Raw genomic sequence first — 21,924 nt, forward strand, 5'->3', positions numbered from 1 at the left:
GACCAACAGAAACTGTTCACAAATAGGTTCTGCCCTAGAGGCTAGTGGCATATCTCACTTGGAGAATCGAGCCCTGTCACGTTGGGTGACAAGTTTTTGTTGACAAGGGGTTTTGGATGACAAGAGAGATTGCAAATCTTCCCACCGTACTTTGAGGTATAACTGTAATTGCATTTGCCCCACAACTAACTCCAGTGGCAACAGGGTAAAGTAGAAAGTCTGAAGAATAAATGTGACAAAGTGGCTCTTGTGAGCTTGTACCAGTCTTAACATAAGGATGTGCTGCAGTGAAAAGGAAGTAGGCTTCTGATAGTAACAGACTACGTGAAGAATAGAGAAGAAATACTGACATGTTTGTTGCTGACCGAGGATTTCTAATTAATTGCTGCATCTCCTAATGAACTAAAGTCTTCAGGTTAGGCCAGACATGGGAGCTTATAAATCCAAACAATATCTTGGGTAAGAAGTACAGTAAATGGTTATGCCCTGTATTTCTTCTGCATTGAAGTCAGCAGCATGCTGACATCCATTGCGGTTACTATATATTGATGCAAGTGTTTCGGGGAATCCTGGTGTTAAGGGCCGGAATAAACCCAACTAGCATGATGGGGCATGTTCCCATTGGCATTCTTGTTGCCTGTCGCCCCATACTAGAGTTATTTGCTCAGTGGTGTTAGTTATTCTGAGTTCCAAACCAGATCTTTATTAAAGCTTCCAGGAAAGCAACAGCACTGTAGATGTCAACAGGGCCTTCGGCATCAAAGCCACAGAATAAAATTATAGATGGAAAAGACCCGTTAGGTCATCTACTCAACCCATCAGCCAATGCAGGATTGTTCTCTGTGGTATGCTTTTTCCCTTCTTTGTCTGCATCAAGCCAAAGGGGTTTCCACAGCTTCCCTGGGGAGACTATGACATAGCTGACTAGTTCTTGCCCTTAGGAATAACTTTGAGTCTGTGGAATAACAGAAGTATTCTAAGTTTCATTTTGATGGAGAAAAGGAACTCTGAGAGAAGGACCCCGAGTCTTATGACTATACTGTATCTCAGATGTAATTCTGTATTAATCACTTCTCGTATACAGAGCATATGAGGCTAACAGTGTGTCCCACCCCACAGCTGTCTCTTTCAGTAATTATTCCTTAGACATATTTTGTCATCTTTCAGTAGTAAGTAATGCACAAACCCTGAACAATTGCATTTCAATCGGCAAACATTCAGAATTTGCCCTAACTAGTGCTTGAAGTGTTCTGTCTGACTCTCACTCCTTTCAATTGTGCCAAAGTTCTTAGGCAATTAGTGATCTGATGTCCCAGAAACCCATAAAAATTAATTCCAACATATTTTCTTTAGGTGAATTAAAAACACTCAACAGATGTTTACTAAAAACAACTGCATTTATAGATAGAGAAATCTTGACAGCTATTGATTTAAGACTTCCAAATGTTTTCATTCAAATCCCTTGGGCACCTACTGTTGATCAATCATAAGTTTCTGACATCTTGATCTCTTGCAAGGAAACGCTTCTGGCCAAATATATGAACATGATTTTTGACCTTGGGTATCGGGCATTAACAAACATGAATCCAATTATTTTTTTCAGAGGGAATAAAATACTTCCATAGCTATTAAAACATGCAATCCTCTGACTTTTATTGGAGATCTATGTGCACATAAACTGTTGAAGTTGACTATGGAGATCGTTTTAAAGCAATGCCAGTACCCTTAGCATTTTAATGAGGGCTGTATTGGTTTCACAATTCTCAGCCACAGAAAATTATATTTAGCATGCAGGATAACTTTAAAAATATTAGTTGTAGAGCTATGGAAGGCTGTGATTAGTACCATTTTGTGACTGATCGAGTTGTGCTTCACATAATGAGCCAGGATTCAGAAGAAGCCTTTGTCCGACTGCCACTTTGGCTGTGGGCAAAGGGGAGAAATCTGAACCCAACACGTCTTTGTTAGCAGTTGGATGTCATTTTCTTTTGTTTAGCATTTGCACAGTGCTCTGTGCAATGTAGGAATATAATAAAGCTTTGCCAGTGACAGCACCAGACTTTAGGAACATGCACAGGCTAGTGAGACTATGCAATGTACTTTATCATAAGGCAGCAGTAGAACAGGCAACTTAATAGACTTATGATGGAGTTGTAACAAAAGGGTTTTCCCTGGGCTATTGGCGTATGCTTTAGAGTATTAGACCAGCAGTTTTGCTCTTAAGTCTAATTTTGGTTCTAATGCCTCATTTGTAAGCACTTTTCCTTTGCATCAGTTAAATAGAGCTTAAATTATTTCTCTACTGTTCACTAGAAGTGAGCGAGTTTCACATGAATCTCAACTATTTAAATACTCCTACCATTGCCTGCTAGCTGATGGCACACCTGGAAAATGAAAGTTTGGCAAACCAGAAGGTAGAGCTCAATGAGCAAAAGCATGAAGGGAAAAGGTGCTATCCAGGGAGACCCTAGGGGACCACAAGAAATGAGTTAAGGCTTAGCTTTCTCCACATCTACTCTATTTGCACAGTCATGGGGTTTGCAATAAACCCCGGTTTCATTCCTACCCTAGGTTAGTACCAACAAGGTTGCGTTATGATTAACAATCCTACCACAGCCAAGCAGCCCTGCTTTCAATGTTGCATTGGTTTTGCTGATCTGGGCCTCTAGAGGCACTCGGTGTTCTCCAACGGCTCAAATATAGTGGAAGCTGGAGGAGTAACCCATTTGCTGGGCAGATGTTGCTAGCAGGCTGCTTTGTCAGTGCGTGTTGTTGCACACCAGCCCAACACTGGGATAAAGTTGGCTCTTCCAGACAGCCATGGCTGTGGCTTTGCATGAATTTCTTTGGCCTGAGTGCCAGCTTAAACAGACCCTGTCCCCCTCCTCATCCAGCTGTTCTATTGTTTTGGCAGCTACTCAAAATTTCTTGGAATAATTGCAAATGAGTAATAATTTTTCATTTAGCTTGTATGCAATCCTGGCATCAGTGATCATTTCCATGCTTTAATATATACCTAGCCGTGCCGTCAACATACGGTCTGAACATTTGAATAGCAAACTTCAGGAGTAGAGGGATAGAAGTGGAGTCCAATTTGTTATTTTTGTTATTAATGTAGGTTCTCATAGTTTTAAAATCAACTTTATTAGCAGACAATAATGATGTAAAAATAAAAGTGTAGGTCCTGTTGGCAAGCAGGTGCCCAGGAACAGGCAGGACTGAAAAATCCAGAATCCTGTTGTAGGAACCAAACTACTCAGGAGTGCCTGAGCTGTGGTTTTCTGCTCAGTCTAGGCTGTCCCATAAATGCTAAGCTTCTCGAAGGTCATACAAATAAAAAGTAAGTGCAAACAGAGGCTACTTCTCCCACACGGCAGGCTTCCAGCCCGCTCAAGATACAATGGTGAAAGCTTGCCTGTTTTGACTATTAGTCAGTCTTACTCAGCCGGCATTTGGGAAAGTTATGAACAGCGGTCTGGAGGCTCTGTGCAGGTGACCTGGGGTAGGACACAACATATGTTACACTTCCAGAAATGTGAAGCCCTCTTTAAAGCTGCTCTTAAAACCTCTCTTGGCTAGAAACTGATAACAAGATGTACAGTGCTGCAGTCGGGTGAGGAATGATGTTCTGACAAAAATACCAGTACCTGGCTACCTCCCTGGAGCAGCAGTTTGGCTTTTCATTTCATAGCAGTCGCCCAGGGAGTGAGCTTTATCCAGTTTTTCCTGGAGAACTTTTATTAGTTTAATTGATATGATTAATATAAACAAACAAAACCAACCAAACAAACAATAAAACCCACCCCAAAACCAAAAAAACTCACCAAGATGATGAAGTGGGAGCTCTCAGTCCATTCTGACTCATCTGTCTCCTTTTCTTCACGTCCAGGGAGGGCAATGAGTTCTCTCTTGCTGATTTTCACAACTCCTTTTTCAGTTTTCTCACATTTCTAATGCTTTAATGCAAGTTGAGAAGAAAGGTAAGAACAGGACTGAAATATATATGATGCTTTCTCCTCTAACAAAAGACCTCCTCCTCTCCTTTGACTGCTGCCAGCCTATGTATTGCTACGATACAGTGTCATAGGATGGGATGGACAAAAAATAAAATTATTTTTGCAGAATTTAAATGGCTTGAATTACCTGTAATGCTGAGAGTTTGCCTCACCGCCAGCAGTAGCTTCTACATGGAAGTGTAGGAAAGTGAGACTGCTGTTTTGTGTTTGCTGCTGTGAAAACCTGAGAAGTGGGATCCCTTGATGCTGTCCTGCACCCTAAGGAAGGTACCTGTAATTTGGCAGTGACCGGAGAGCAAGTTCGTGCAAGCAGGAAGGCTGTGGTCAGGACTGAGGTGCGTTAGCAAGGCAGCACTGGAGACCACACGCCGCCGTGCTTGCTAGACATGGCACAATCCGCTTAGCGGCAAAGGAAAGGGGAAGTTTTCTTCCAACTAGGACACATAGTTGTTTTGTCTTGGACACTCAGAGACAACCTTTCAGGCTAGGAATCCATAAACCACAAAATACTCATGTTAAAAGAATCTGGCCAAAGATATTACGTTCATGTTTTCTTTTTTCTTTTACAAAACAAAACCAAACAAATTCCTTTGCTGTAATCAATAGTACTGAAAAGATAATGTTCTTCAGTTCAAGGGTATCAGCTTTAAATGTTAAGGCTACAAGCAATATTAATTGATACAAAACTCTTATTTCTGTTACAAAATTTACTATATGAATGTTTCCCAAAAAGCCAATGATTAATATTACATTTTTGTGACATAATGAAAAAAACATCAAAGTCTAAGGGGAAACAAGTAAGTGTGCATATACAGCTCTCATACGTTTATTTATGCATATTTTACATATTAATATACAGTAGTTACTTTCTGGATGAGGGCTCTCAAATTATAAAACTAATCTGTCAGGTTTTCAGACTTGGCAGGGTAAAAGGTTTTCTTGCTGTGTTCTAACAGAGTAGGGGGAAAGCATCACTCCAGTGGTAAAGAGCTAAATAACCACACAGTTAACGGAGGGAAAGTTTTAGGGAAATAATTACGTTAATTCAGTTCAGACCTGATCCTGCAACCTTTAACCATGCAATGTGACATTCTTTTCCCAGCAGCAGACCCAAATTTACACTTTGCAGAATCACAGCCTCACTGAGGTAGAGACGCCAAATAGCTGTTAGCGAGGGAAGTGCCATGTGTGCCAATTCTAGAAACCCGTAAGGCAGTACAGTCTGCCCTATATTTTCAGACTTTTGGTACCTTACATAACTAGGTGCAAAATACTTATTTTTATTTATGGTTCTTTTCTTTGGAAGTGCAGTCATGTGCAATCAGGTGGAATAAGTGTGCTGATAATTTTCCTTCAGAAATTGTAATGGTTAGCGATGTGGACACTTTTCTTTTTAGGCAGAAACCATAAGGCACTGAAGCAAGCATTCACTTTTCTTGCACTTGAGGTCACAAATTTATGCAAGTCAAAAATGTTGGGCCTGCCAAAAACATCATGCTACACTCCACCAAATAAAAGGACACTGTTATTCTTACAAGGAAAGGTTTGACAGGACAGGAAATAGGCAGGGTCATAGAAGTTTACTTAATACCAAAACTTATTTAACCATCTTTAAGCCGAAGTACAATGATAGTTATTTAAAAAAAAAAAATAAATTACAAGGTGGGGGGAGGGAGGGAAAACGAATACAAGAGCACCAGACTGTGCTATTACAGAGTAGCAACCAATAGAGAAACTAAGGAACCTTAATAAAAATTAATAATTCAGGTTACTATATGTCACCTGCCACTACTGGGTTAACACATATGAAGTAAGTTTTAATTTATGACCTGAAATTGCAGCAAGAGGCATCTGATTTGAAGAATCCAATGCAGTTTACCAAGCTATACACTACTTTCATTACAATGCAATCCTTAAGTAGACTGCATTCCACTTAAAGGAATGGAGGAAGGGGGGGTAAGAAGAGAGTGAGTATGAAAGATAGGAAAAATGTTGCTGTTCATTACAATTTTCCATTTTTGTTGAAACACAGCAGGAGAGCGAAGCCACAGGCTTCTCTACTGCTCTTGCATGCCAGGAGGGATTATGCAAACACTGCAACCACCCAAATCTTATTTAAATTATAGTCATTGTTCCTCTTTTAATGGTTATACTTTTGCCTGCTTTCACTCAAATATTGCTGCATCTTGCTTTCCGCCAACATAGTCCCAATGGGAGTCATCAACTCTTAATTATAGATGAACAGTTCTTTGAAAAATACCTCTGGAAAAAAAAAGTGGAAAAGAAAGCAAACTTTAAGTGCCATCTAGTGGCTGATCTACTAAAAAGCGTTACACAGATCGAAAAAATTCTTAACACGCCACAGGGTCATGTAACTGTAGCTGAACTGAGGAAGCAGTGCTAAATTCACAGCCATTAAAAACTAGGTTAATACTTTGGGGAAATCAAGAAAAGGATGAAAGATCAATGGTATCATTACTATAATCTTTCTTTTAAGATTTTTGCCTCTAAGTGGAGAGTTCAAATGCTAGGAATTGTCTAGTGATCACTTGTTCTTCAAGACCTTCATCAGCTTCTGCCTTGGTAAGGAAATACAAGTTGTCATATGTATTTCAGTACAAATTAGAAAACAGAACCCTTTCAGATCTCAAAATAGAACCCAAACCACGGGGGTGAACCTGGAGCTCAGCATCTGAATTCAAAAGTCATCATTCTCCTCCAAATTCACCTGGGGTTGAAGGCCGGATTTTCTCTATTTATAACAAGTCAAATCCATTTCTAAAAGAAAGGAGGCAGATTGTTAGGTAATAATGTCCTTTTCCTTTCCCTGCAGGAAAAAGCCATTTTCTGCTATAGATGAGAATTCCCAACAAATTATTTTCCATTGTAAAAGTTCCGTTTACACAGAGGATATTCCACAAGATCACTCCCCAAGCTTTAGGTAACTCTTCTTGGAGACATGTCCCTTTTACAACTGCAGTTGACAGTCTAAACTTAAATAGCTTTGTCTGAACCTGTTCAGTGATAATAGAGAGCAGCCCAACATAATTTTGATTTAATGTAAGTTTCATTTCATTTTTTCGCAAATAGCATTATACTTTGGACTTGCTTAGAAGCTTTGCATCTCTTTAGTTTCATGCCTATAGTGAGCCCAGGGGATCGCACCTCAGTGACAGGTTCTGGAGACATGGGTATGTCTAGATGGACATAAGACCTATGTATGTCTAGCTTCTCATGAGTTTATTTGCCTAAGTATGTCATTCAGTCATGCTTAGCCGGTTGTTCATTCAATTAAAAAAATAATTTACAACTAGTTAATTTAGGCAAATAAAGTAACGAACAAGATCAACGTGTTTCCCAGCCCTCCCTTTCTTTTGCTAATATAAAAATTTTTAAACGTTCTGATTTTTGTTTAAAACTGGATCAAATGTGCTAATTAAAGCTTAAAGTATACCATTATAAAGAGGTAGTGCTGAAGAAGTGCCGGTCTGTCGTCTTCCCCGTGCTTACAGGGAGGGGGTGAGTTTTATGAATAAGAGCCATGGGAAGGTAAAAATTAGCTGCTGCAACATATACAGTTCTGTGCCTCCTGTGTGTGTTTGCCAGATACCAAGATAAAATACTTTTGTAGCATAGGTGGTAATAATGGAAAAAGGGAACACTAAAATAATTTGGAGGGTATTGCTTTTCATATTAATGAAATTGTGGTACCTAAAAAAAAAAAAAAAAAAGAAAAAAAGAAAAAAAAAATGGAGGGAGTTGTCAAGGAGTGGAGAAGAGATGCAGGCAGCACGGTTTGAACTAAACAATAACTAATACCAATACAAACAGTTTCTGCAGGTTTCAATACAGGCCCTGGTCTGCAGTAGCAAGAATCAGCTTAAGAATTTTCAACACGTTGGTACGTAACTCTCGTTGCCTGGTTAGAAGTATTTGTCTTCTATAGACACGCTACTCATACTGAAGTAAAACTCCAACGCTATAAATAGAATTATCAGAATGTGTTACCCTAGTGCAACAGTCTGATGCACTGGGAGGGGTTCAGTGTGGAGGTGAGTTTGGAAGGATTTCCCTTCTTTCAGACAGACAGACTTTTCCAAGGTCCTACTGGGAAGAGCCTTGTGGCAATCTTCAATTCATTACATGCTTCTCTAGATAAGTATTGAGAAATGATGAAAAGGAACTCAACTATACCAATTTTCAAAATAAGTGAGCCTTTTTTGGTGATGACACTTAGATAAAAGTCTGTATGTTGACAACTTACAGCAGGCATGGATTTGTAGTGCGTCTTCCTCGTGTCTGAGAGAGTGCTTCTTCTAGCAAATTCTATTCCTTCTTACCTCAGAATCTGGAGTATTAGCATTGCTTTCAAAAATGGAAATTAGATCGGTTTCCAACAGGTACAACAAATGACAATCATCAACAAAACTTAAACTTTTTCCCTGTAAGTTTGTTCCAAGTGAGATCATCTTGTAGTATCTTTTAAAAAGGATTTGCATCAATGTATCCCCGATGGTGTTTTGCTTCAGGGGGAGAGGGAGGGAGGAAAAGAGAAGCAGCAAAACTTGCTCTCAACTTACAGTCTACCAAGAGGAAACAGCCTTGCACAAAAGGATCATAATTATTTTACGACCTTTGAATAGCCTTTGGTAACTGAAGTTCCTTTTTGACAGGTTATAGAACGGAAGACACTTAGTGTCAAGACCAGCTTTTACAATTTATTTAAAACTTCGTTGGCACGATGTGCTTCTTGCTTACAATACGCTTTTGCCTGGTAAGCCTACTTGTGGAGGTCTGGGTATACAGACAGAAGTACAGTCTTGTGATAAGGGTGTAGGGAGGGGGAAAAAAAAAAAATGATAAGCATATAATGCATATGGAGGGAAAGGCTTCTACCCTAGCCAAAGATGAATGTACTTATTGCTTCAGCACTGCCAAATCAAAGTAATGACTATCCTATGGTTGAAGGAATCTGAATGCTGTCACATTACACTTTATTTTCCAGCTTCCTGGGGAAGAGGGGGTAAAATGTATAAAATGTGCAGTATTTTGGGCCTGCTTCACAGGAAATGGTTAGTCCTAGACAAGGATATTAAACTAATACCAACAAGATTATTATGTGAGACTACCAAGGAGAAGAAAGCTGTGAAACATCTTAATCCACACAAAGGCCTACCTTTCCACTGCTGAAACACTACTTAAAGCACAGTATTTCACACTTGTGGCCTTTCAGCTAAGAAAATCTAAAAAGAGAATACAGACAGCTGCAGGGGGGGGAAAAAAATGTTTGAGAGCCTCACAGCCTTTTCTAATTCTTTTCTGTGAAGTGGCAAAATACTCAAGATACTTTCCTTTCTGTTCCTTCTCTCGTGTGTGTGTGTTCTTTCACCTGAAAGCTTTTGAGTCATTTAAGAGATTCTCACACTTAAAGAAACAATCAGGTTTGGGACAGATTCCAAGAATTCTATGTTAATGGTCAAAATACAACTGAAAATAACAATTCGTGCACTGCTTCAGTAATTCAGAATCTTTCTTCCATACAGTAACTTATTAATTAATTTGTCAACAAATATTTCAACAGCATATTTCATAGCATTTATTTACTATATAGAAGAGTGTTGTTATTTAGCTCAAACAATGTATTGCCTGCTCTTTTAATAGAGAGATGAAAAGTTGGCTATTTGAGGATCAGTTAAGGATCAAAGACAGAACTTCAGCTTTGAACCGAAGCACAGGTATTTTGACAGGTTGTAGAAGATGCAATATTAAATATCTTTACCTTATGCTGATTTAGGGGTCAGAGTGGGAAGTCATATCAATACCTGTATTACCATGGATTCTGTATGAAATAGGCTATCAGCATGAAATACTGAACTACAGGGAAGACAGCTTACAGAAGAGTAACACAAACTGGGAAGGGAGCAATCAGCCATTTTAGTTTAGGTGAGTAAAATAAAATCAAATCATTAAGTTACTTTATAATTTATTACAGTATAACAGCACATAAACAATGAGTTCTTTATTACTGAGGACCAAACACCTAAAAAGAAAAAATAATCCATCAACTAATCAATCAAGTCGGTCACGTACATTTCCCCATAATGCAGATGAATTCACTGCCTGTAAAAATACAGGAGGACAGATACAGAGAAGTCTGAAAAAATCTTGAAAATTTTTTTATGTACTCCAAAATCCCACTTCTAATTCAAAGGAAGATTTAGAAACAGCATAACAAAAAATATAGAAAGCATATTCAAATAATTTTCAGTTATTTCCAGTAGAACCAAAGCCACCTTCTCCACGTTCTGTATCATCTAGTGTCTGAAAGACAGCAATTATAAGTTGGTTTAGTGTCTTAACTTGCCTTTTGTTTCTATACAACAGATATTGTCTATCATTTACCGTAACAATAGCTACAACTGAGAAATTAAACAAAAATTTTTGAGACATTTTAGAATAGCCTTTGTACAAGTTTAAACAAATCTCACAGTGTGAGACAACTGTTTCTAGCATATACTGAGGTCTTTCTTAAGTACCCGTTAACTCTGAAAACTACAAATAAAAAAAATCCATGTAAATGCATGCAAAGTGTCAAGATTTCTATTCAGGTAGCAATGCCACTATGCAGCTTTAACACTGAAAGTAACTGTAAATAGCGAAGTATTTATCTATACCATGATTTTCAGTTTATATACAACTATCTTAAACTATTGATTATTCAAAATAGCAGAAATATTTTCTTTTGGCAACTTACTTGAACTTCTTCTAGCTCAGGATAGAAAATACGTTCACAGATGAGCTGGGCAATCCTATCCCCTTTTTTAACTGCGATGAAGTTAAAACATTATTAGTTCTTTCAAAAAAAAGTGAACAATCAATACAAAGTTTAGACAATTGCCTTTCAAAAGTATCAGAATGTACTAAAACATAAACACTTATTTGAAACTTAGTTGAGCAGATGTTAATAGTCGAGAAAAATACAGGCTGAGCTAAACTTGTGCTTAGTCCTTTTAAGGCGAAGTTTCAGCAGCAGTACCAGCTCAAGGCATCTCCCCTTGTTCCTGCTGCTGTACTGTGGCATCTTAAATTTCATTATGAATAAATAGTGCAGAGATGGAGAGACAGCTGCATGTATAATGTGGCTCCTTTTGTGAACTAGACCCAGGAACTGATTTCTCTGGGAGAAAAAGCCTGAACTGATAAAACAAAAACAAAATGTCTGATTAGTACCCGATCTCATTCACAGAAGTTCTGTAAGAAGCTTGTGCTGTGAAGTCGCAGAAAAGGCTGCAAAAACACTGGCAATATTGTAACTGGGCCCTGAAGTTTAAAACTGACTGTTTGCAGAGGGACAGCATGGTTAAGGGAAAACTGTATCTTTATTACTCGTGTTTCCCAGGATTCTGGGGAAATTTTATCTCAAATACTTCTCAGCTAGGTTTTCTTTTTTTTTTTTTTTTTTCCAGTGCAAGAAAGAAACTAAATACAAAGTTGCATTTCAGTACAGCTCATGAATCTGAAGCTTAGCTAAGCATGGTTTTTTTGTTTATTTTGATGTGGCGGTGTGGTTTTTGGTTGGTTGGGTTTTTTTGGGTGGGTGTTTTTTTGGTTTGGTTTTTTTTTTTTTGCATGCTGCCTAATTTGCTAGGAGTGGAATCTTTTTGTGTTTCCTTGAGAGGACATTGTTAACTTCCCATGTTTTCATTAATTGTAACAAGAAAAATGTTCTCAGCTAATTCTAACCCGTCATGGACTTTTAAAGAAAAATTAGTTTCGCATTTCTAGTCAGATGGCTGAAAACAGGCTCTGCCAAGCTTAATACTGACCTTCAAAAGTTTCCTTGCCAAAGTTGAAGAGTACCACACCAACGTTTCCCCTGTAATCCTCATCAATAACACCAGCTGTCATAAGAAAGAATTAAGAGGGATATCCAGTTAATAAGTGTTGTCAGTGTATTAGATAATGGTGGTTTAGATTAGTAGATGATTGCAGTTTCTCATATTGACATCCTTTATATTACTCATGCACAATTAAACAATATATATGAAAACACTGAAATACCTAAAAGTGCTAATGAATCTTACAAAAAGAACTGAAAAACACCATCACACGTCAAGAAGTGTTTCACCACTGTACTACTAATTTTAGTTGTAATACACTATCTGAAATCAAGACAGCTGTACCAAATTCAGGCTCCATTTGTTCTGCTAACTTTCATCTCTTTGAGTGTCAAGCAGAAATCTGTTCTTAACTCTAACATTTTATTTGAGAGCTATGTATTTGCACAGATCCAAATCCTGTATCCCAGGCAGGGTAACAGAACTAAAGCTTTAAGGAACTGATGACTGTCATTCAGCTACACTCAAGTGTAAATACTGTAGAACAAGCTTGCTCTTATATTTCATATAGCTGTATTAACTACACAGTTCAGATTATCTACCAATACACATTGAAATAATTGTATTCTGCTTCCTTGAGGTTTTTCTCTCAGATACAGGACGCGTATTTCCAGTAGAAAAAATGGGCATACAGGAAAGATGGGGACAAGCTTTTTAGCAAGGCCTGTTGTGATAGTATACGGGGTAATGGTTTTAAACTAAAAGCGGGTAGATTTAGACTAGACTTAAGGAAGAAATATTTTACGATGAGGGTGGTGAAACACTGGCCCTGGTTGCCCAGAGAGGTGGTAGATGCCCCATCCCTGGAAACATTCAAGGTCAGGCTGGACGGGGCTCTGAGCAACCTGATCTAGTTGAAGGTGTCCCTGCTCATTGCAGGGGGGCTGAACTAGATGACTTTTAAAGGTCCCTTCCAACCCAAACTATTCTACGATTCTGTGAAATAATTTGCGTTGGTTTATATGACGCTGAGTCTGTGCTACATACATGCATTACAAAGAGAGATTCAACAAACTTGTCATGGCAGCACGAATAATTTTAAGCATCATGCAAGTTCTGCAGTCAGCTGGCCATTAATTTGGTGCATTTGTTCACGTGTCAATTAGATGGAGAGCTGAAAGCCAAAATTCGTTTTTGGCACATAAAATTATGTAGATATGCTCATAAATGCATATAATAAGATCATTAGCTCTTTGGATAAATTCTTAATTTGACAAACCATTCTCAAGTGTTTCTGTACAGCTAAGACAACGTTTTTCTAGACCACATGCTGCGACAGATATTGCTATGCATTAGAGATTGATAATAGAATTTGCTAATTTAACATAACGAGGGCTAGTTTTTTTCTGTTATAATACAGTATTCTGCTCTGATATAACACAATACTCAAAACTGATTACTACAGATTACTAATTCTATTTAAACGGAGATTATGCTTCTATATATTTAAAATGTACCTATTAAAGTAATATGGTTAGATTTATACATGCAAGAAACTCTTGCATGTCACGTCCTTGCTGGAATTATCTGAAGGAAATATATAGAACAGAACAACTGGGGCTACTTAAAGTCATTCTGAATTAAGTTTTCTGCCTTTGTGTCTCTGACAGAAAGCAAGTTTATTTGTACACAATGACAAAAATTGTACTTGATGTACTGGTTAGCACTTAACTACTAATGAAGTTTTTTGATCTACCAGACATTGCTGCTATTTTCTGGGAGACTGAGAGGGGAAAAAAAAAAAGAGTATCTAAAACAGCTTATATTGGAGTAATTGGAGCTTAATGGCACATTAGTACTTCTACCCCTTTTTAAACCCTAAACGTTGTTTGGGTTTTTTTTCTGAAAAGGAGTGTAATAAAGGATCTATACTGATTTAAAATTAGTCAGATGGCTTCCCTGACCTTTAAACAATGGCATTAGCACAATCTCAGCTTTACATATAGACTCTAAAATTTATTTTATAAGTATTTGTTGAAAAGGCTGTCACCTAAACAGATACTTCTATGAAAAGATACCAATTCTTTTGACCGCCTATTTGATTGCTGCTAGAGACTGGCTCTCTAAGATTTGAAAACTGTCTGATAACTGAAGAACATTTCTGTGGCTGAACTGAAGTCACTCATTCACTAGAGGGGAAAAAAATCCTCTCACTAAAACACTCTAATTTTCTAAGCTTAGCTATAAAGTAAACACTTTGTAATGGTTCTACAGATTGTATCAGATGTATTTTCTAGCAGGCAAGAATTGCGCTTCCTGTACACTTCTGAGGGTGAAAGCTTTCCAGAGGATGCAAAGAGGAAAGCAGGCTTCTCCCTTAAAAGCCTTCCCTATACAAACAGAACTTGCAACTAGAGTTTAAGTTTTGCTTTAAGAAAATAACATTTAAAAATATGTTTTGTGGCCAAAACGATTAGTCTAATGCTGTGCTGAGTGACTGAAACACTGTCAAAGCTATGATAATTTCAAGTTCCATTAAAGGCACAGATGGGTAAGATTTTGTGAAATTAATTCCCCACCAATCATTTTCTCTAATGTATCTTAAATGTATTATACCTCCACTGACATAGTCTTACTGAGTTTAATCACCGTGTAGATTTTGAGTTCAAACTACATGATTTCTATCAAAGAATACATGATCCTTGTAAGATACAGGAAAATACGATCTAGGAGGACCTGATCGGTTTTCCTTCTGTGTAGGGTCACAAACTCACTCTATTTAACTGGGCATACTGGCAAAACATGTTAACATCCTTGGCACTCTGTTACTCCAGAATAGCAAGTTACAATAATTATACACATTGCTGAGCACTAAGGTGCTTTTTCTAAGTTATGTGCATTGGGTGGAAATCACCTATGTCTTTTTTTTTTTTTTTTGAAAAATCATGCATTGGAATTGGCAGTCTGACATTCCATCATACTCTGTCAGAAGTTTGGCATGTCACTTGTTGGGAAAGCATCCACACCTAGCAGATGTGAATTCTGAACATATTCTTGCATGATCCCAATTTTTCTCCCTGACCTTAGGGCTTCTGGCAATGTATTTTTACTTAAATGGATAATGCCCTCATTGTGACAAAAGTACTTCTGCAGGACAAGTTAAAATTATGTAACAATTGTTTTAGTTTTGTTTTTTTTTTTTTTTCTTTAAAAAGTCATCTACTAATTGTCAGTAATAATTTTTACTCATGGCTTGTCAGTTTTCATAAATCTGAACATAGGTCATCCTGTTAAGCACTTCTGGTTGCCTTCTGGTATTTTCTAGTTTAACTTTCAGATGAAAAGACTGTTACAGAGCATATGTATTCTTTCATATAAACAAAAAATTGATTTAGAAATGTTGCTTTAAAGAACCACACTATAGTAGACCATGTATGTTAGTGTCACAGGGCTGTGGAGAATCTTTGATTCCCATGTTAGTGCTCTTTGGTATGTTACCCAGTAACACTGAAGAAAACCTTAGTGTAACAGACATGCAAGGATCAATGCTTATTTAAGACAAAGCCTGAATGACACAAATCTGGCATAGATGCTCCCCTTTAGCCTCTGATATCAGAACTGTATCACAGGCATAGCCAGACTTTGGTATGCCATAAAGCAGACAGAATAAAGTAGTTCTGCAGCAGCTCTAAATTATACTGGGAATTGCTTTGCTTTTTGGCTGGCTTGTCATCAGAAAGAAAAGGATGCTGAGAGTCACCCTTCCTCACCTCTAGAGCCAAGCCTATAAGCAAGTAAAGGCTGAGTACCATGTTCTAAGTAGTCTCTCTGGTTTAACAGTGCCGGGGAGGGAGGGGGCGGTGAGGGGAGTGGTGAAGGAAACCAACCAACCAACCCACCCACCCAACAACACCCCCACCCCCTCCTCCCCCGCAAAAAACCCCAAAAAACCTAGAGAAGAGGAAAAGGTCTCAACTTTTCAGCACACTTTTCTTGTCAACTTCCATTGTGGCTCAAATTGTAACGGCTTTGCAAAAAATGTGCTCTCTCTTGTCCAGCCAGCACTTTTGAAGATACCCATTAGATGCATCTTCTTCATGTCATTACAACAGAAATGTAATTTTTGGTTCTTTTACCACAATCTATTGACAGAAAAACCAATTGCTCAGGGTTTTAACAGCAGAAAACATTTTATTTAACTTAGAACCATATTCTTGTACAATTAGAGCAATGTAATGTGCTTTTAGTGCTGGTTAAATTGCTGTGCAGCAGGCTAAATTACAGCTGTGCTCAGAACTCCACAATAATCTCAGCGGTGAGAACTTCTGTGCAATGTAAATGCCATTTCATAATACAATACTTAGCTAGTCTGTCTGTGCTCTGATCAGCCCCACAGCAAAACTGGAATAGAACTTTCAACTTCATTTACATCATGTTGCAGTTATAGGGCTATGGTAAAGGCACAGTGAGGCTTTCATGAAGGCTTCTGATTATAGATATGCCTATAACTATTTTTTGAAAGGTATCTGTGACCTTCTAATAAAGGTTGAAGAAAAGCTCAAAATACTTTAAAAAAAATCCTGTTTGTTTGTTCAAAACAGATCTGTTGCTAGTACTGAACAAAAAAACCACCACCTGTAAAGACTTGTACAAAGTGGGATTTTATTTCTTTCAAAAAACTTTCAATTTTTAAGTCAATTAATGTACAAAGTTACGAGAATAAATTTTGTTTGCTTTACATAATTTGTTATAGTTTCATCAGTAATAGTAAACTAAAGTTCCTTTCATCCTAATTATTAATTCTATCCACAGTAAAGGTGTCTTCCAGTGCTTTCTATTATTCCTTTTGAATATCATTATTATATACTCTCTGCGTAAAAGAATATCTATGTTATTGACTTAATCCATTCAGATCTTACACCAGACTCAAAAGAATCACACATAGATGATTAGTCAAAATGGAGAAAGCAGAATGTAAAAAGTCATCTTTGAAGCCTAAACCAAAAAATAACTTTTATGCCAGGCATTGCCTAAAAAAGTATAATATAGTTATTATTTTTTTTAAAAAATCTGTAGTTTTTTTATAATTCAGCACGTTTTAAAATAATTACGATACACTGGCTCTCTGAGGTATCTCCCAGTTACCTCCTTTTGCCAGATGACCAATGAAGCTAGCATTATTTATTTACACCTATTACAATACGAAATCAAGGCACTTCTGCAATCAAGTTTTACAAAGTCTTAGTAAAAAGAACAAAAATCTTACCACCAACATCTATGAAGTGCTTTGCAGCTAAACCAGAACGTGGTGCTAGAAAACAAGAATTTTTTGGTGAGTATAATAATTTATTTCTTTTAAAACTCTTACACGATATTTATAGGCTCTGTGTTTGCAGAGTCATGGCAGCAAGAACTGTTTCCACAGTCTTTCTAAAATAAATGTGATTTAACAGGAACTACAGTAAGTGTTAATGTATATATTAAACAAAATAACAGCTGCTACAGGCTACAATAAAATTGCAATCTTTAAGTAATATAAATATATCTTTGTTTAGACCAGCAATTGCAGAGTAGGTTTACCCAAGAAAGGCGGCTGAAGCAGACAAGTATCTCATCTTGGTTTATTTTTGGCAGCTACCACTGGTTTGGAATCATCTCAAAAGGTCAATTCATTCAAGTTATGATGGAAAACAAGATCTGACAAGCCAATTACAAAAAACATTATACACAGATAAATTTAATGATGTGCAGGGTGTTGATGTGTTTTTGTTTTTTTTTTTTTTTTTTTTTTTTTACTTACCTTAGCCTCCTTTGATGAGGTGCTAAAATGTTACTCTCTTCAAAATTTTCTTTGTCTGGGATAAGAGAAATGCACACGCATTCTCCTTTTAGATAAAAGGACACAGCGAACTCCGATCACACTCTTCCAGTGGAGTGGTTATTGCTTTTTTTACTTTAAGAATGTATACATAATGCAGAAAAAGAATGAGCAAAACATAACAAAATATCTTATATGGGTTCTCTCAAGTATTCTGTCACAAAAAGTAGTCAAATTCTACTACGCTAGTACTCTTACTTCAGGGTTAGCTTTTAAATATCAAGGTGTGTGTTTTCTTTATGTCTGCTACCTATTGGTCTTTCTGATTCTAATTCTGAAACTGCAGAGAAATAATGAACTATTGCATAGCCTATAAAGTTGTATGTAGATTATGAACATTTTTGCTAATCAACTTTTTGTCACTTGACATACACCAAACCTCAAACGTATTTTTAGACCAGAAATGTCTATTACAAGACTTAATAAGTCACACAGCCGCATGGCACCTCTCTTCTGTGTAGACTAATTCTGAAAGCAGAATCTAAACATGATGATGGTGTCAAACCTGTTCTACAGTGACTCTGCAGGTTTATTATAGGCTGTTTACTTACCTACTCGGCCATAGCATCCAGAAGGAAGTGCAATTTGAATGTCTGTTTTCACTACAGCCTTTTCCATGGGTGGTATCACACAGTCATAGGCACTACATTAAAGAATAAAACACTAATTTATATAGAATATTTTGAAAATTTTCTTCTCTGTGACTTAAGGTACAAAATTACCCAGAATTATTCTTGCTGGGAATTTATACTATGGAACTTATACAAGAAATATTTACAGATTTGCAAAATCTAGTGCAGATCCTAAAACACAATATATCACCATTTTGATGGTGCTAATTTAAGATTTCAGTGGTGTCATTTGAAGAGCATAGTCTTAAGGTTGCTAGTTTTAAATGTTTTTTTTAACGGTAAGACAAAAAATACAAGCTTATCTTTTAAAATTAATCATTAAATGAATGGGGTTGTGCAAAAGCAGAAACTTTAACGATAATACACTCTTCTGATTAAGCTTTCTACAGCAGATTAAGTAGTTGTAATCAAAAATAATAATCTATTAAGTTAAATTTTAGGCAACCTTTTTTTTTTTTCTGAGCCAGTCAGAAGTTTATGATTCACAGGATTCTGTTGAGAACTGCAAACTAGAGAGATTTTAAGAACTTTTTGAAGCTACCCAACTAGAGGCTTAATGAAAAGCAGTGATGACAATACCACAGTGAGACTGTTCTACTTGTTTAAGGTAAGCATATCTTGGCCTTTACACAGAATTTATTTTTAAACACTGGGAAGCACTGAAAGGTTTTCTATGAAACAGACTTCTTCCAGGTGTACAGTGCACCACTGGAACAAGAACAAAAACAAACCTGGTAGACAAAAGGAATACAAAAGAAAAGCCTCAAGCGCAGTGAAGCAAAGCTTCAGGAAGAAAGTCACATAGGTAAAGGAAGAAAGACAGGCTGATTATTCTAAGTAATACTAAAAAAGGGAAGCTAGAGGAGGTAGAAGTGGAGTTTCAGATATAGTGGTTGTATTTGATCACAGAAGCACTATGCAAACAACTGCAAGCCTAGCTGCAGCTATTCTTGAACACAGTGAAAACCTTTGAACAATGGTTATTATCAGTTCAAGCAAACCAAAACCTAAGTCTGTACAGCAACCCACATGGTTTCCAGCTAGGAGCATTATCAAACTGTCACAACCTCCTTTGGCAGGCAGCACCCAACAGCCAAGAGGAAAGCAGAAATGCCTAAACGCTGGCAGGGAGGGCCCACATGCGCTACCATTTTATTGTTTCTGGGGCCTCTGTCTTCATTGAAGGTTGCAACAAGATCGTAGATTGCATAATGCTGCTATATTTAGTTTTAGTTGAAGAGAAATACAAACCTGAAAAAATAACAGCTACTTACTGGTTAAAACAGATACGTTTGGCATTCCAGCCAACCATACCTGCGCTAACTTGTCATTTCCCCCTCATTGCCTCACAGGGTTATGAAACAGTAACATGCCTACAATTCAGTTTCCTGTCCTACAACTGTAAAACTTAGATTCACCAGAAGTATGACACGACCCCATAATTTTATGTACCTTATACTTATGGGATGGAGCTTCAAATGGTACATACAGTGCTATCAGTATTTTCTTAACAATGCAACCGAAACACCATTGTCTCATTCAAACTTCTCGCTCTTACAATCAACCAGTCAGAAACACCACATTTGTGATCTCCTATTCCTATGATGAATAGGCAGACACCTAGCCAATGCTGGCGCCAACAGCAGCGCAGGCTGATGGGTCAAGCCTGATTTTTGGCTGCTCCCTGATGAAATCAGTGCTGCAGCGTGACTGGACCACAGATCTCTGGAAACGAAGGCAGAGGGGATGGAGAAGCAAGGGAGCTAACGAACAGACCTCCTGTCCTGCATGCCCAGGGGGTCTGCCCAACAAGAGGCCCTGCCTCAGGAGAGCCCCCTCAGCGGCCGGAGCCCCGAGCCATGGGCCCCTCCTGGGTGGGGTACCCTCACCTGTACAGGTCGTAGCCCGCGGCTCGGGCAGAGCCCCTGGAGGGGGTGGAGGCGTTCTCGGACAGCTTCGTGAAGCGGAGCCGCGCCGTGGGCTCCTCGGGTACCGAGCCCTTCTGCCTCTTGTTGGGGGACGGCTGCAGGACGGCCTCGGAGGGCATTGCTGCGCGGGAACGGCAGGGAGAGAGAGAACCGCTGTGAGGGGAGAGGGGAAAAGCCCGCGAAAACTGGCATCGCTCACTGAAGGCAGAGACGGGGGGGGAAATCAATAGCTCCCTCTCCGGTCGCTCTCTAGCGGAGCATCTGCGCCACCCCTGCCGGTGAGAATGGCCTCGCCTGGCTCCTCGGGCCCTCGCTGGGGAGCCCCCGGGGATGCTGGTTCCCGCCCCGTGGCGGCGGGCGGGACTCGCCGGTCGCGGCGCCCCGCAGCCCCTCCCGATCGCGGCTGGGTGGCCCCCGAGGGACCGGGCCCGTGGCATAGCAGGGCCGCAGCGCAGCCAGGCAGCTTACGTTTCCCCCACCCCCCCCGCCGCCCCCTTACTGCGCCCGCGGGGCTGCAGCAGCCGCCTGAAGTGCCAGGAGAGCATCGCGCCGCCGCCGTGTGGGGAGCGTGCCGCCTTCGGGCTGCCCGGCGCTCCCCGCCGCTCTCCGGCTGTAACAGGCTCATGGGGCATAGGGCGAGGGCAGCGGCCCCTTCTACCCCAACCCGGGGTCTACCTGCCATGCGGCGCGGCGCAGCCCCTCCGCCACCGGCCCGGCGCCGCGGGCCTCCGCGGGAGAGGGAGGCGGCGGCGGAGCGGGATGGCGGGCGGACCCCGCGGAGCGCGCAGCGTTGCGGGGGAACGGCATTGCGGCTGCACGGCAGGCGGCGGGCGGAGCCAGGGCCCAGCGCGGCCGGCACGGGCCCTGTCAGCAGCTCGGGGAGGGGCGGGAGCGCGGTGGGGGGGCCGGGGGGTGTTACAGCTTCCACAGGGGGACCGCGGGGCCGTCCCCCGCCCCGGTTCGAAGTCGTACGGCAGGAATGGCCGTTAATGCGGGTGGCGCCTCGGCCCTCCCGCTTGGCGTCCTCCTGCAAACAGCCTGTGTCCCCCTTCAGAAACCGTCAGAAGCGTTTGCCTTGTGAAAGGGAAACAACCGCTTCCCCTCCTTGTCCAGGCTGCGGATAGGGAAACCTGTCAGTGCTCTGCCTGTCTTGTTCTTCTGCCTGAGTCGAAGCAGAATGCTTTTTAAAAATACTTTTAAAAGCCAGGCTGGACAGGGCTTTGAGCAACCTGGTCTCGTGGGAGGCGTGCCTGCCCGCGGCAGGGGGTTGGAGCTAGATGATCTTTAAGGTCTCTTCCAACCCAAACCATTCTGTGATTTTACAATTTCACCATCTTTGATTTTGGTATTCCCTGCCCTCTTTTGCCATCCTGTTTATGAAAGACTTCCCTAAATTCCCCCCTAGTTTTCTGTGCTGTGGGCTGACAAGAATGCCCATTGGACTCACGGCTGTAAAACAGGTGCTTAACCACTCTGATGGATGTATTTTTCTCTGCGCAAAATAGCTGCAGACTGTTGGAGTTCTGTTTGCTAGTCTAAATTTTGTCAAACGACCGTTCTCTGTGACTTTTTTTTTTAAGACCAAAGCATATGCGATTGTCTCCTTGCTGTGCTACATTTTTTAAATGCAGC

At 39.7% G+C, this 21,924-nt stretch overlaps 1 protein-coding gene across 2 annotated transcripts; it reads right to left on the minus strand.

Annotated features, from left to right (window-relative positions):
- Positions 1–9,982: 9,982 nt before the first annotated feature.
- Positions 9,983–21,091, minus strand: DUT (deoxyuridine triphosphatase). 2 transcript variants are annotated; one of them, XM_054214346.1, is made up of 7 exons: positions 20,968–21,091; positions 20,254–20,413; positions 18,284–18,375; positions 17,121–17,165; positions 11,843–11,917; positions 10,771–10,841; positions 9,983–10,337 (listed from the first exon to the last, which is right to left on the minus strand). In XM_054214346.1, exons 1-7 carry the CDS (start codon positions 20,972–20,974, stop codon positions 10,281–10,283), a joined length of 507 nt encoding a protein of 168 aa, XP_054070321.1. In that variant the 5' UTR covers positions 20,975–21,091; the 3' UTR covers positions 9,983–10,280. The 2 variants fall into 2 exon arrangements, with proteins under 2 accessions (XP_054070321.1, XP_054070320.1); XM_054214345.1 differs by lacking the exon at positions 20,968–21,091 and adding an exon at positions 20,792–20,895.
- Between the last annotated feature and the right edge of the window lie 833 nt (positions 21,092–21,924).

Source organism: Rissa tridactyla, chromosome 9 (genome assembly GCF_028500815.1).
Source record: "Rissa tridactyla isolate bRisTri1 chromosome 9, bRisTri1.patW.cur.20221130, whole genome shotgun sequence".
NCBI classification, from domain to species: Eukaryota; Metazoa; Chordata; class Aves; order Charadriiformes; family Laridae; genus Rissa; species Rissa tridactyla.